Raw genomic sequence first — 13,673 nt, forward strand, 5'->3', positions numbered from 1 at the left:
GAATGACTAAGCTTGTTTTATAATTTAGTTCTATTATACAGACAACCTCCAGACCTCCAGCTGTAATAGTTTTTTCCTTCACCAGAGTTTCGACGAGGAATACAACGAATATCAACGAAGATTTAAGAACTGATAATCCATCTGCAGCACCTGATTTCACCTTGGATTATAGCTATGTTGGCTTGTTTTTTATAAAAATTTTAGTAATTTTGCGTACGTGTGATTTGGTCTTCGTTTCTCATGCTTTTTGGTGTTTCCGGCATTATTTCATCTATGTATTCCACTTTGTTTTTTCACCACCTCGATATCCGGAGATATTGGGTTCAGCTTGTTTTGCATGGAAGAAAACATGTTCGGTCTGATTAATCACACGTTTTATCCTCCATAACATTAAACTACATTTATTCAATCAATCAATCAATCAATCAATCAATAGTTGTTGACTGCGATATGACGACATATAGCTTTATTTATGATAAAAAAACTATTCCCATGTTGGTGAAGTCTTTGCTGGTTTAACAGTTACTATATGTACAACAATTGACCTTATTGTATAAGATTTTTATCAAGTATGTGGACAATGAACGAATCGAAATAAGTAGTTTACCATTCAATGTTAATATCTATAAAACAAAAGGGCAAATTCAATATTCACCGCAGACCAATAACCACTTCTGGACTAAATGCATATATTTAGGCTAGATCATTTGCTCTGCTATACTGTAGATTAAAAAAAATTACAGTGGATGATCATTACTTACAACAAATCTGTAAGGCTGTTTCCGATTTATTGCCCTAATTTTAAAGTCGGTATTTTCACCAAAACTAGCTTTGGTTTAAAAGTATGATTTTTTTATATTTCGATTTGAGCAAAAGTTTTATTATTTGTTTTTCTTTAGTCAGGATTTTAACAATACCTCTTACATCACCACATGACTAGAGCATTTGATATAGATAATATAATTTACAATAGGAAAAAAAAACATCTCCATGCATGCATACCAATAAGGATAAAAACAAATATTATATTCTGTCATACATTCATTTTATATGTAACATGTGTAAAATAAATATATGTTACAATTTATTTTAAGATACTGATGATTGTAAAACACTTTTCCTGGAGCTCAATACAATTCAGATTTAAAAGAAAAGGTTTTCCTTCCATTGTTTAAATCTTAATTTATTTAGTATTTTTGTTTTTGTTTAAAATCAATGATATTAGGAATTTTTCTCTTCCTAATATGCATTATTGAATGCCAGTAAGCATTTTTTAGCTGATCAAAACATTAATTATACAAATCATTTACATAAGCACAGTAAAAAAAAACAAAAAACAAAAAACAAAAAACAACAAAAAAAAACAAAAAAAAAAACCAAACAACAAATGCTCATTGGTCTCATCATAACCTTACAACATGCTCAAAGCCTTTGGTTTGATAATATAATACTATGTGAAAAAAAGTTCGTAGGAAAACTTCTATGAACCATTTGTATAGGACGATATTTAGATTCTTGACTTTTTATGAGCAACTCAGCGGGTGTTTCTAGAAATGCAGAGGACGCTTATCCTACCGGTACACCAGGTCCTTGCTCCCAGTTTTTAGTGTAATCCGAGTTGCTCATTTGCTTTTTGTAATTTTCTTTGTATGATTTTAGTTACTTAATGTTCTTTGTTATGTATGTCTGTTTTCCATGTCCGGTCTTGTGAATAATTCAAAATGTCTGAACTAGGTATATCTTATATGTTCATATACATAGCAGGTTTGACAATACATAAACCTTCTTTAACATTCCCCTAAAATGTGTTTGCAACCAAATCCACAGTTTCGAGTAACTTTTTTTTCATCTGAAAAATTCTGAAACCTCCTAACTTCATAAATTGTGGATATGTAACGTCTTGCCAAATCCCTTGAACTATCATCTATGATTCGATAAGTTTTAGGTATGTACTAAAAGACTCATATTTAATCCACCATCACAAAATTGTCCAAACATAGCGTTTCTCTTCATTTCTGTTGTCATTCCATCACATATGAAACTGTCGAAAAGTCTCACTTTCATAATTATTTTTTTCCGTTTCTTGTTTAGATTTGTTTATGCTATAAAATACAGTTTTACTTCCAATTTTCATTTTTAAAATCTAAAATAAAATGTTTGGTCGTTACAGGACAAGACAATGTTTTTAGGGTCAGCTATGTTTCCTGAAATTCGTTTTGATGAACTGTTTCTTCAATACATTATTAAGCATTATGATATAATCATAATCATGTAATAATTGTGAGTTGAATTTCCAATACCCTTTTTCATGCTTTGCTAAGGATATTGAGAAAGTAAAGGAAATTATAAAATGGTCTGTTCTATATCCTGGACTTATACGAAAGTTCTTTAGCAATGCATATAAGTCTTCTGATATTAAACAATAGTATATTCTACTCTGTTTGACTGGAGAGTGTTGTCCCCATGTATTTGTAAGTGCAAGGATCTACAAGATTAAATGTTCCAGTCATTTTTTCTAGTTCTACATTATATGAATTAATATTTTTATCTTGAACAAAACTCCAATCATGAAACTTGAAACATGTGGTGAGATATCCACTCGGTAACCATACTATCAGTTATGATAATCAAAATCAAGAAAGTGTCTTGCAAAAATAGAATATAAATCCTACTTAACTGTAAGCTTGGCTAGTCACTGTAAACAATTGATAGCGAATTATTCGCTAATTACGCTAGAAAAACTATCGCTGAAGCCAATAGCCACAATTTTGTTCCTTCCTTCATTACAGAGTACTTGTTGAAGAAACAAAATGCCACGAGAATAAATAGTTCGAAATTGAATTAAGATCCGCAGAAAAAGTATATTGTTCTTTATATGTCAAATGCCATTGATAAAACCGAAATATGGTATCATATTTCTGCATTATTGAATTAATTTTTTAAACTTGTTTAATATTGTCTGTTTTAGAAAAGGTTCTGTTAACTTATTCTCGATCACTACAACTTAGACATAGTATAAATAAAAAAAATAGGCAAACACAAACAAACAAGCAAACAAAACCAAAAAAACCCAAATACACAAAAGCAATGAAAAAAACGCAAACCGGTCAAAACAAACAAGAAAACAAAAGAATAAAGAAATCCAACATGACAAAAACAAAACAAAACATATATAAAAACAAAGAAAAGAAATATCGAAAAAGACCGAACAAAAACAAAAACGAAATAAACAGAACTAAGGAACAAATAAACATACAAAAAACTGCATATAACAAAAAAAAAAGGGGGAAAAGAATATACGCACACATATATGGCTTGTTAAAATTTAGATAAAAATAACATTGTTTGAAAGAACATGATAATAAGGTAACAATTCATACTCAAGTATTTTTATCAATTTTCATTTGAGAAAGAGTTGTTGGTCTAATGTTTAAAAGTTGTTCTCATTACCAGCGAGCCCCATTTCCCTACGAAATCCCTTGAAAAATCGTAAACGTTCTTCCCATCCATATTGTCGCTCACTCATCTCCATATTGATCAAAAGTTCAATATAATCAACATCGGTAAGTGGATTTTGTTTAAGTCTGTTCGAGTCTAATTTCATGAATTTGTTGAGATATCTTCTAATATCTTGTATCTTGGACAAAACCTTGGTTCTCTGGGCTTTAAATTCCAATTCATTCTTAAAAAGTACCGATTCTTGTTTTACTTCTCTTACATGCGCAGTTGCATATTTCGCCTTCAAATTATAGTAATCATTCGTTAATTTGACTGGGTATGACTCAATGCGGAAGGTGTCTGTTATATGATTTGACCAATGACATTTTCGTGGACACACGGTACAAAAACCATACCGCGTAACTACACACCGGTGTCTTTTCATATCGTTTTGGAAAAAACAAGGAAAATGACAAGTTTTATTACATATCAGACAACTGCTGACATATGTGTTGGAATTTAAAGAAACTTTTCTCATGCGGATTTCTGTTACTTGATACGTGAAATTCCGGTTTGCAGCTATATCATAGGTATGTCTTTGCATGATTTCTTGCTCCTGTGTTAATTTATGAAGCTTATTCACTCCTTTAATAATTTCTGGATGCAGTTCCTGGACCGTTGCTTCCAAAGACGAACGTACATTTAGACTTCTTGAATCCATAAGTTTTATTTCATCAAACAATGCTCTAAATTTTTCGTATCCCAATTGTCAGAATAGTTTCCCAAAGGACGCTTCTTCTTTGTTCCATAGCTGGGATAATGATGCAAAATTGGTAAATTTAAATGTTTTAAACTGTGTCCTTGCTTTCAAAATTTGCACGGGTATTGTATTTCCATCTACGCTAGTTGTCAGAATGAATATGTTTCCTTCGATATCCTCCCTAACCAACGACACAAGAAAGTCCAAAAGACGCTTTTCAGATGAGGACAGTATAGTGCCTGGTGATCGTGTTACGAGACAAATGGAATCAAGACATGTAACTCCTTGTTCCCCTTGAGTGATAAAATACTCTCGAATCCGATTTTCGACTTCCGTATCTATTAACCAACCTATTTGGTCCCCAAATCCTGGTGCATCTACGATATTCAAACTATAATCGGCGGCACTTCCCGTCATTTGTTTGACTGCATAGCTTGTTATCCATCCGACTTGTGACTTAGTCTGAAATAAGAAAATAACAATCTTTAACTAATTTAATATTGTCTACAATCAAAATATATATTTGAGGAATGTTTCTTATTTTTAACATGTTATACGAAATAACCTGGTTTGCGACTGTTTACAATTATAAACTTGCTTCATTCAGGGAAAATATATAAATTCAGTGAAAACATCTCCGTGAAAAAGCATTATGTCAATTTTTTCAAATATTGGAATTTATAGACCACATTATACACCATATTTATATCATAATTCAATTATAAGAGGAATTAAACATATAGCATATTACTTGACTTCTAAATTGTCTGTTGTCTTCGTCTGTTTAAGAAATAAGAAATCAAAGTATATCTGAAGTCATCTTCCCCGGAAACTCCAGTTATATAGTTAATCTTGCCATCTATAAGTGTACATTTTCCAGATCCAGTAGCACCTACAAGCAATATGGTCTTCTCACTATTTAATGACCCAGAACCTGTAAATAGATCTTATCTTTCTAAATTTGACACATGGGCATACAGTGTAATGACTTTGCACTATTTGTTTTTTTTTTTAGAACTAAGACAATTCAGAACTTTATCCAATTTGAACATTGAGCCACTATTTTTACATGTGTACCTCAAAATCATTCAAAGAAAGAAAAATGTGATTAACTGAAAAAAAAATCATCTTATGAAATGACCTAAAATCTTCAAGTATGTAAAATTTGTAATAACATAACTACAAGAGTTAAGGTAAATATCAGAAAAATAAAAGAAGGGAAACAACTCTAAATACAGTGATATGTTTGTATCAAGTTCAATTCACCAAAGCATAGTAAGCTATCAAAACAGAATGAAAGTTACTTTGATGCTTACATGAGATTGATGTAAAATGCTGAATACAAACGTTCCATTGATTTGTAGAAATTACTCTAGGTCTACCTCCTTAAATTCGTTTTGAAAAAAATATTACTTCACGCCATTTATTTTCTATCATGCTATAAAAAAGCTGTGTTTATTCGGGAACTATTGACCAAACTTAACGACAAACGTGATGACTTTTCATTCAGAATTGTCAACTTTCCTTTCATCTGTGGCAACATCCCTTCGGCTCCTGCGTATGGAGTGTTCATATCACAACTCATACGTTATGCCAGAGCTTGCCGAAGCTAAGCAGACTTTTTGTATCGCGCTAGACCTCTAACAAATAGGCTTCTGGATCAGGCTTACGTTGCTACAAGATTGAAATCATCACTACAGAAGTTTTATGGTCGTCATCATGAACTCGTGGATCGTTATGGTGTATCCATCAACACCATAAAAACTGATTTATTCAACAGGTCATAGTTTTCCTTTCCTCGTTTGTCTACCCCGGACTTGACTTTCTATGAGCAACTCGGCGGGTGTTTCTAGAGAAATGCAGAGGACGCTTACCCTACCGGTGACCTGGTCCATGCTCCCAGTTTTTAGTGGAGTCCGAGTTGCTCATTTACTTTTGTTACTTTGTATGTATGATTTTAGTTACTTTATGTTCTTTGTTGTTTATGTCTGTTTTCCATGCCTGGTCTTTGTCCCTGGAATACATTCTTTTGATTACCGCTATAACCTTGGTTCCCTTGATTACTCTTCCATACAGGGGAGGTTAAACGGAAGAGCCATTATTTTGGCTACGGCGTGGGATTATTATTGTCACAAAAATTACCGAATAAAGCCTTCTGTACATTAACATCCATGGGCTGCAGTCTGTCAGTACAGCAAGCTGGAACAAAGACTATTTTGATATGTTTCTCCTCTAGGAAATCGAGAAAATCCTCTCCCATTTGGGCTTTGAATACATCAAAAATACATAGAGCCTTTTGATTTACTGACAAATTCTCTTTTCGTCGTATTTTTCGTATGTACGGCACAATAATGTTTTTTGCATAGTCCATTTGTGTATCAGAATTTGCCCAATGATTTTCGGAATGGGTTATGTCCCAGTCAGACGGGAATTTATAAACAGGGTGACACTTGTCAGTTTTACCTCCGTATATTATCTGGGGTGGTAGAAATTCACCTAAAAGGGAAAGTAATAGTAAGGACTTAGGTCTATTTGTAAATATACTTTAAATGATATTTAAATGGACGAAATTATGTTTACATAGCCGTCTATCTATAGCAGATTAAAAGTAAAAGATTGTGAATAGGATCAAATATGTGTTGTTTGTCTTCACCGTTAATTATAATCGGATTAATTTTTCAAGCTTGGAGTGTTCTGTCAATCGAAAACATAAACAACCTTTTGATCTACCGATGTCATGACAGGTGTGTATTTACAGTTATGTGTGATCAACACTTATTCTTATTTTATGCCGACGAACACGCCACATTTACGTCACTTTATTTTGGCCCTACTATCGGGAATAAATTCGCTACATACGTTCATGTCGTCCGTAGATATAGAGATTGTTTACTCCCTCAGTACCCTGTAAACCCTTTGGCTACTTTGGAACTTAATATGTTAAAATTACTTCATCTAATGATATAGTAAGGGAACCAAAATTATAGCCGTAATCAAAAGAATGTAATTCATGAACAAAGACCAGACATGAAAAACAGACACAGACAACAAAGAACATAAAGTAACTAAACTCATACATACAAAGCAACAAAAGCAAATGAGCAAGTCGGACTCCACTAAAAACTGGGAGAATGGACCAGGTGAACCGGTAGGATATGAACGTAAGTAAATTTCAATACTGTTATTTTTAAGACGAAGTCTTGATTATCCATATTTACAATGTATACTAATTAAGAAATTATTACATAAATACATTTTAAAAAACAAATTTTAAAATTGTATACGCGGCCATTTTGATTTTAATATCAATTGCAAATCGTTGTTTGTTGTACATGAACAAAAATGTATATTGTACTAAGTCTAACCTAAAGCCATTAAATAAATATTCCGATGATACCGCATAAAAACAGTTAGAAAAAAATTGTAACATTTAAGAGGTACAGATTATATATCTAAAAGGGACAAATAATTCTGTGGTTTGTTTGGTATTGCAGAATGTAAGTGCTAAACTAGCGAAAATAAAACCTTAAGATATAAGTGGGTTGGAAGGAGAAATAATATTTTCTGTAGTTTGAAACTGAAACTAGAACTGTTTTCTCATATATTTTCTGTCGTATTTGCATCTGGTCGAACAAATTATGCTTCCTTCATATGTTTCGATAAGAGATTATTTGTTACCAGTGCAAAATTGTTTTAAATTGAACATCAGCATGTGTGCTGATGTTTGTTTGAACGAAAGCAAAATGGATTTTTCATTAATTTTGAAGTTTAAATATTATATAGTTTGCTTTTAGATGATCATTTACTCTTGCAATATTACAAAGCTGGGAATAGGGAAAACTGTGTATTAGAAAATTGGTATAATGGAAGAGAAGAGACCCTGCAAATACAATAATTCATCATCGCATTTCATATATGTTTTACTTAAAATAATTTGTTGAAATCTCTTTGTTAAAAAAAAATAATCAATGTTTTCCAGATTGATATTTAATTAATTTTACTGCACTAACGTAAACTGCTTTGGATGTGTACCTGGACCAAGCGAGGTAACCGTTAGATTATCTTAGTAATTAAACGTCAGAACAAAATCTATGACCCTACCTTATAGAAATCGTGGGCCAGTATGAGCTATTTTTGCAAAGGAATCGTATTTATGTACAACCATTTGTTGATCTGCGAAAAATCTCCTTTTTGAAAACCAAGATTTCTGCGAAAGCTAGGCTAATTTTGGTGAAGTTAAATATAGTACCCTTTCAAAGTTTAAAGTCTAACTTTTACAGGTAACGATAGCTGTTTTTACAATATCACTTAGTGATAATGATTTACATACTTGTTATCCATACAGGCTTGTAGCTCAAGATCATGTTCTTGTTAGCTTTGTTAATACTTCAATAACTCACACGAACATATACAGAATATTTGATTATGGTCTCGTCTTTTCTAACGACACATGCAATTAAATACAACCTGTGAATCAACTACAGTTCAAGTATAACAACCAAATTTGATGTTTTGTGTTTTCAACGAATATAAATAAGATTTTAAACCGCTTATTTTCTGAACACAAAAATCGAAAAAGAAAATACAAAACACACCAAATGCTATAGTTAAACAGATTTCTAGTGCTTTAAACATGACATTAAAATCATACTGTACATTAAAGTTAAACAACTCGTTTGGCAACCACTTGCTGTCTCTGTTTTTAGTTCAAATTCATCATTTTAAAATTACACTTTATGCGCCCTTTTTACTGCCTATATATATTTAGTACTTAGTTACAACCCTAGATTAATCCTACAATGAGGAATGACCTGGCCAGCAAAAGCTATAGACATATGTAGCCTAGTTGGCATAGTGGTCTAGGCGCTTGACTTGGTGCAACAGACATCACAGTTTGAATCCCGCTAATGGAACGACCAAATATTCTGACATTTCTAACATCGTTGGGAACTTGTCATACCCTAATTTACTTATGTCATTTTCCCTGTATCAATCATGATTCGATTGAGAACAGTAGTGGATAGCGAAGAAGGCATTTGAGACGTTAATCTATATATACATATTTGTAATAATGCACATCGACCAGCAAACAATAATAAATCAAAACACCATTTTACATAGTTTGGGCAGGAAAATGCAATATAAAATTTTAAGAGTTCCCAGTTTTAATTGCGTCTAACAGCTTATACCCCAAAAACCAACAACGTTTATTTTATTCCTTAGAAATATGGTTTCAGACCTTTCATTTGAATGTGAAAACTTGACAGATTTTGTCAGTGTCTTGATTCAAAATATTACTTTCAGATATGGTGACCATTATACGTCCTTCAAGAGAAAGCAATGTTGTTATAAGTGACTGAATAAAACTAGTAGAACCTTTGTTAATTTACTATCTTTTTGCAATTTGAATGCGCTAAAAAGACTCTCTGCGTACATTAAAAAATATCAGCTATGTTATGATAGATGTTGCAGTACGTTAAAACGCTAAAAAGACATTCTGCGTACCTTTAAAATATCAGCTATGTTATGATATATGTTGTAGTACGTTAAACCACTTTTCATTCTTATTATGCATCTCTTATCTCTGTTCAAGCAATGTTTGTGCCTAGACGTGCGTATAAAATATATATCTGAATCATACATTATAAATAGTAATCAAGGGAACCAAGGTTATAGCGGTAATGAAAAGAATGTAATCCAGGGGAAAAGACCCGACATGGAAAACAGACATACACAACAAAGAACATACAGTAACTAAAATCATACATACAAAGTAACAAAAGCAAATGAGCAACTCGGACTCCACTAAAAACTGGGAGCATGGACCAGGTGCACACCAGTAGGGTAAGCGTCCTTCACTCGCCGAGTTGCTCATAAAAAGTCAAGTCCGGGGTAGACAAACGAGGAAAGGAAAACTATGACCCGTTGAATAAATCAGATGGATACACCATAACGATCCACGAGTTCATGATGACGACCATAGTACTTCTGTAGTGATGACTTCAATCTTGTAGCAACATATTATAAAATAAAACGAATGTCTCTTTAAGGTACTGGCCCAAGTTAGGATTTGAAAAGGCCGATACAATTTGCAGACACATATTCTTTTTTCAGTAGATATATAATAATACAAAGTTGTTTTTTATTTGGCAAAAACATGATAAAGTGAAACATAGAATTGATTTGCAATATTGCACAATACAATGCTTATAACGACAACTGCATGTAAATAGGACGTAACTCATGTTTATGGGATAGAAGAAATCGTAAAAGTGGTACATCACTATTTCTTTCCAACACTTTTTGTAGCTTTTTATGCGCATGCAATGGTGCAGATTTGACAGGTTAATGATAAATCTAATATTAACAAAACAGAAAAAAAAACTGGAACCCCGCCATCAGACCTTACTGTTTCCACAGATTGTATAAATAAATCATATTTTTAAGCAATGAGCATGAATTATAAACGTTTATGTTTTTACAGAGATAATAATTTACTTACATTGTACAATTGCTGCAGTTGTTATAAATGTTATAGTAAAAAAGCATATGCATGCATGTTTTTCCCACAAATTAATTGACATAATAACAGGAATTTCCTTAGTCAAAGTCAGAATCGATAATGAGTTATAAGTTTACATTCCATTGATTTGAATCAAAACTAAACATAATCATATTGATCAATTAATCTGTATAAGGACCTCTGTAATATACGAACAAAAAAATACTGTAAAAGCATACATTTCTGATGGGGATTTCATTTCGTGGGTAAAACAAATCAAAATTTATCTGCGAATATATATATATATATATATGCATAAAATCAATAATTCTAATAATTTATTAAAACACAACGAGTAATTTACCTTACATATGTGTGTGTGGTACAGCATTTAATAAACAATATCGAGATCCCTTTGTCATTTAAAAAAAATAATTACGAAAGAGTCATTTGGGTTTCTATTCGTTTGAAAATTTTTCTTTACAAAGTGTTAAGTCCATTGAATTCTACCCCTTTTTTTCCTGGTTTAGTGACGAATAAGGGGAGTTTTGTCAGTACAAAATAACTTTTTCACATTGCTATTTAAACTTATTTCAATGCCATTTTTGACAAATGATTTGTTGGATACGAAAGTTTAGGTATTTTTTTTGAAAATTAAATGTATAAAAACATAAATCCAATGTTTATTTGTGTCATTCTGATAACTTTTGTGTATTTTTACTAATAGAAAATTATTTACAAGTATGAATGACTATTAATAAGCAAAGTCTCTATATGCAATTATATGTGTTGCAATGATAAAATAAGGAATTAGGTTGCAAAATATCATTAGGTGGTTTAAAACTGGGAAAACAATTGAAGAAATTACGGGAAATTACCCATTTGACTGGTTGAAGTCTTTAATTTGAGATACATATAGTATGAACAAAAGAAGAGGGAAATCAACGAAAAATTGACTAAGTTTGATTAAGTTTTTGTTTTAACTTCAAGCAAAAGAAAGTAAGTCTCCAACCTGACAGACCGGTTAACTGTCCGATTGGAGCAATGGACAGTAGCATACTTATCGGCCTAAATGATAATATTCTGGCAACCGGATACATGTCAAGATCTTCATGCATAAATTCTATGGAACTTGTTACCAAAACCTTTCAAACGTATAAATCGCAACAAACAAAAATTCCATCTTCGATCAGTTTCTCTTAATGAAATTGACTGCTATATTTAAGAATATTGGGTGACATAATCTTCTATGTAAACTTTTTTCTATTCCATTTATAACACTATATAGTTTAAAATGAATGTTAATCAATTTCACATTCCAGTCTTCGATATGAAATGATTCTTTTTATCAATTTTTACTATTATTTTAAGCTTTTTCCTTAAATTGACAAACCTAAAAATGTTAAAAGACGTTTCTCAAACTGTCATTTATAAACAAAAGTATTGTTGGACTAAACTTAACTAGTATATTCAGGGCCGCTAATGTAATTGAAGATTATTTTGAAATATAGAACCCACAATTATATCTTATTCCTACATGTATAATTCGCCAACTAGAAATATTGTTTTAATTACACTTCTATTTCTACTGATACGGACATGAATGCAAATTTGTGGTCGTTAAAGTGTTTCTGTATTGTTGCATTACTTTTTAGTTTGATTTTTAAGAATTTCTGGCCTCTGTATGTCTTGCTTCGTTTCACTTATATTTGACTTTATGTTGCTGGAGTTTCTAGAGGCAATTTTTATGTAATACCTGCGTATAATATTATTTTGATGCCAGCTGCAGCCTGCCCTGTGGTGCGAGGGTTTCCTCGTCGTTCATTAAGGACCCATGGGTGCATTAAGCTGACATTTTTCATCCAGGTTGGACTGTCGTCTGTTTGACATATTTACCATATTCTTGCTCTTTATATAGCATTCTTTAATTTTCATGTTCCAGTTTTGAAACAGTTTTACAGTAAATTGCAAATATGCATCTACTTTAAAGCTCTTCATCTGATTTTGAAGTTTTCAAAAAAAAAAAAACAAAAAAAACAAAAAAACAAAAAAAAGCAATGAACACTTTTTGAATAAAGCGCATTTAATCAATATTTGATCTAAATAATTTAGCATTACCGTATCGCCCAGAACTGATTAGAGGCGTCTTTTTATCATCGAACAGTTCAAGCAGAACCGGCTCTTCTGAAAATTCTTGCGGAGCTGGATCTAACGAAGAGCTGGCTCTAAAAACGATGTACAACACTTAATTTTAATAAACATAACAATTCTGAAACTAAGAGTAATTTTCACACCGACAAATCGCTTGAATATAGCTGAAATATTGCTGCTCGGACGTTAAACCCCAACAATCAATCAATCACACCGACATTAAATGGAAGAAAATGTTACGAATCTAAACGGCGCAAAACATATATGACGAAAGCGGAGAGCTATAAGGTAACATGCACGTGAAAATTAGTGGGTTGCAGAATGATGAGTACAAAAAGTCATCGCCCGGAAATTATATATGGCGGAGAGAATGTAAAATTAAAATAAGTGTCCCCAATAACTATTTAAAAATAAATAGGTGAATGGACAAATGCAAATGCTGTTCAAAACACACATTTAAATTTTATTTGATATTGATGATATTTTATGAGTATTATATATTGTAAATTTTGATATGCTGTACACGTGGTTCAAGGAGTAACCTCTCATTAGCAGCATTAAAATCAAACATGTAGGAAGATCATAATCAAAATATTAATTGTATACAAAAAGTACTCATAACCAAATCTATCGAAAGAGGAAGCCAAATCCATCAACGAGAGGTTCTACTATATGCAACAATGCAAAGAATGAAGCCTCGGTGTTTTACGTGTTTTTATATACTGCAAATTGGTATAATGGAAGAGAAGAAACCCTGCAAATACAATACTTCATCATTGCATTTCATATGTGTTTTATTTAAAATAATTTGTTGAAATCTCT

At 31.9% G+C, this 13,673-nt stretch overlaps 1 protein-coding gene across 1 annotated transcript; it reads right to left on the reverse strand.

The window, feature by feature from the left end:
- Positions 1–2,436: 2,436 nt before the first annotated feature.
- Positions 2,437–12,756, reverse strand: LOC148597946 (uncharacterized). The gene is made up of 5 exons (XM_088562133.1): positions 9,704–12,756; positions 8,529–8,665; positions 6,341–6,694; positions 4,960–5,132; positions 2,437–4,660 (listed from the first exon to the last, which is right to left on the reverse strand). Exons 2-5 carry the CDS (start codon positions 8,560–8,562, stop codon positions 4,208–4,210), a joined length of 1,014 nt encoding a protein of 337 aa, XP_088418259.1. The 5' UTR covers positions 8,563–8,665; positions 9,704–12,756; the 3' UTR covers positions 2,437–4,207.
- Positions 12,757–13,673: the final 917 nt, after the last annotated feature.

The sequence above is a fragment of the Perna viridis genome, chromosome 14, assembly GCF_037379345.1.
Source record: "Perna viridis isolate PV_CMFRI_1.1 ecotype Kerala chromosome 14, ASM3737934v1, whole genome shotgun sequence".
In the NCBI taxonomy this organism is placed as follows: domain Eukaryota; kingdom Metazoa; phylum Mollusca; class Bivalvia; order Mytilida; family Mytilidae; genus Perna; species Perna viridis.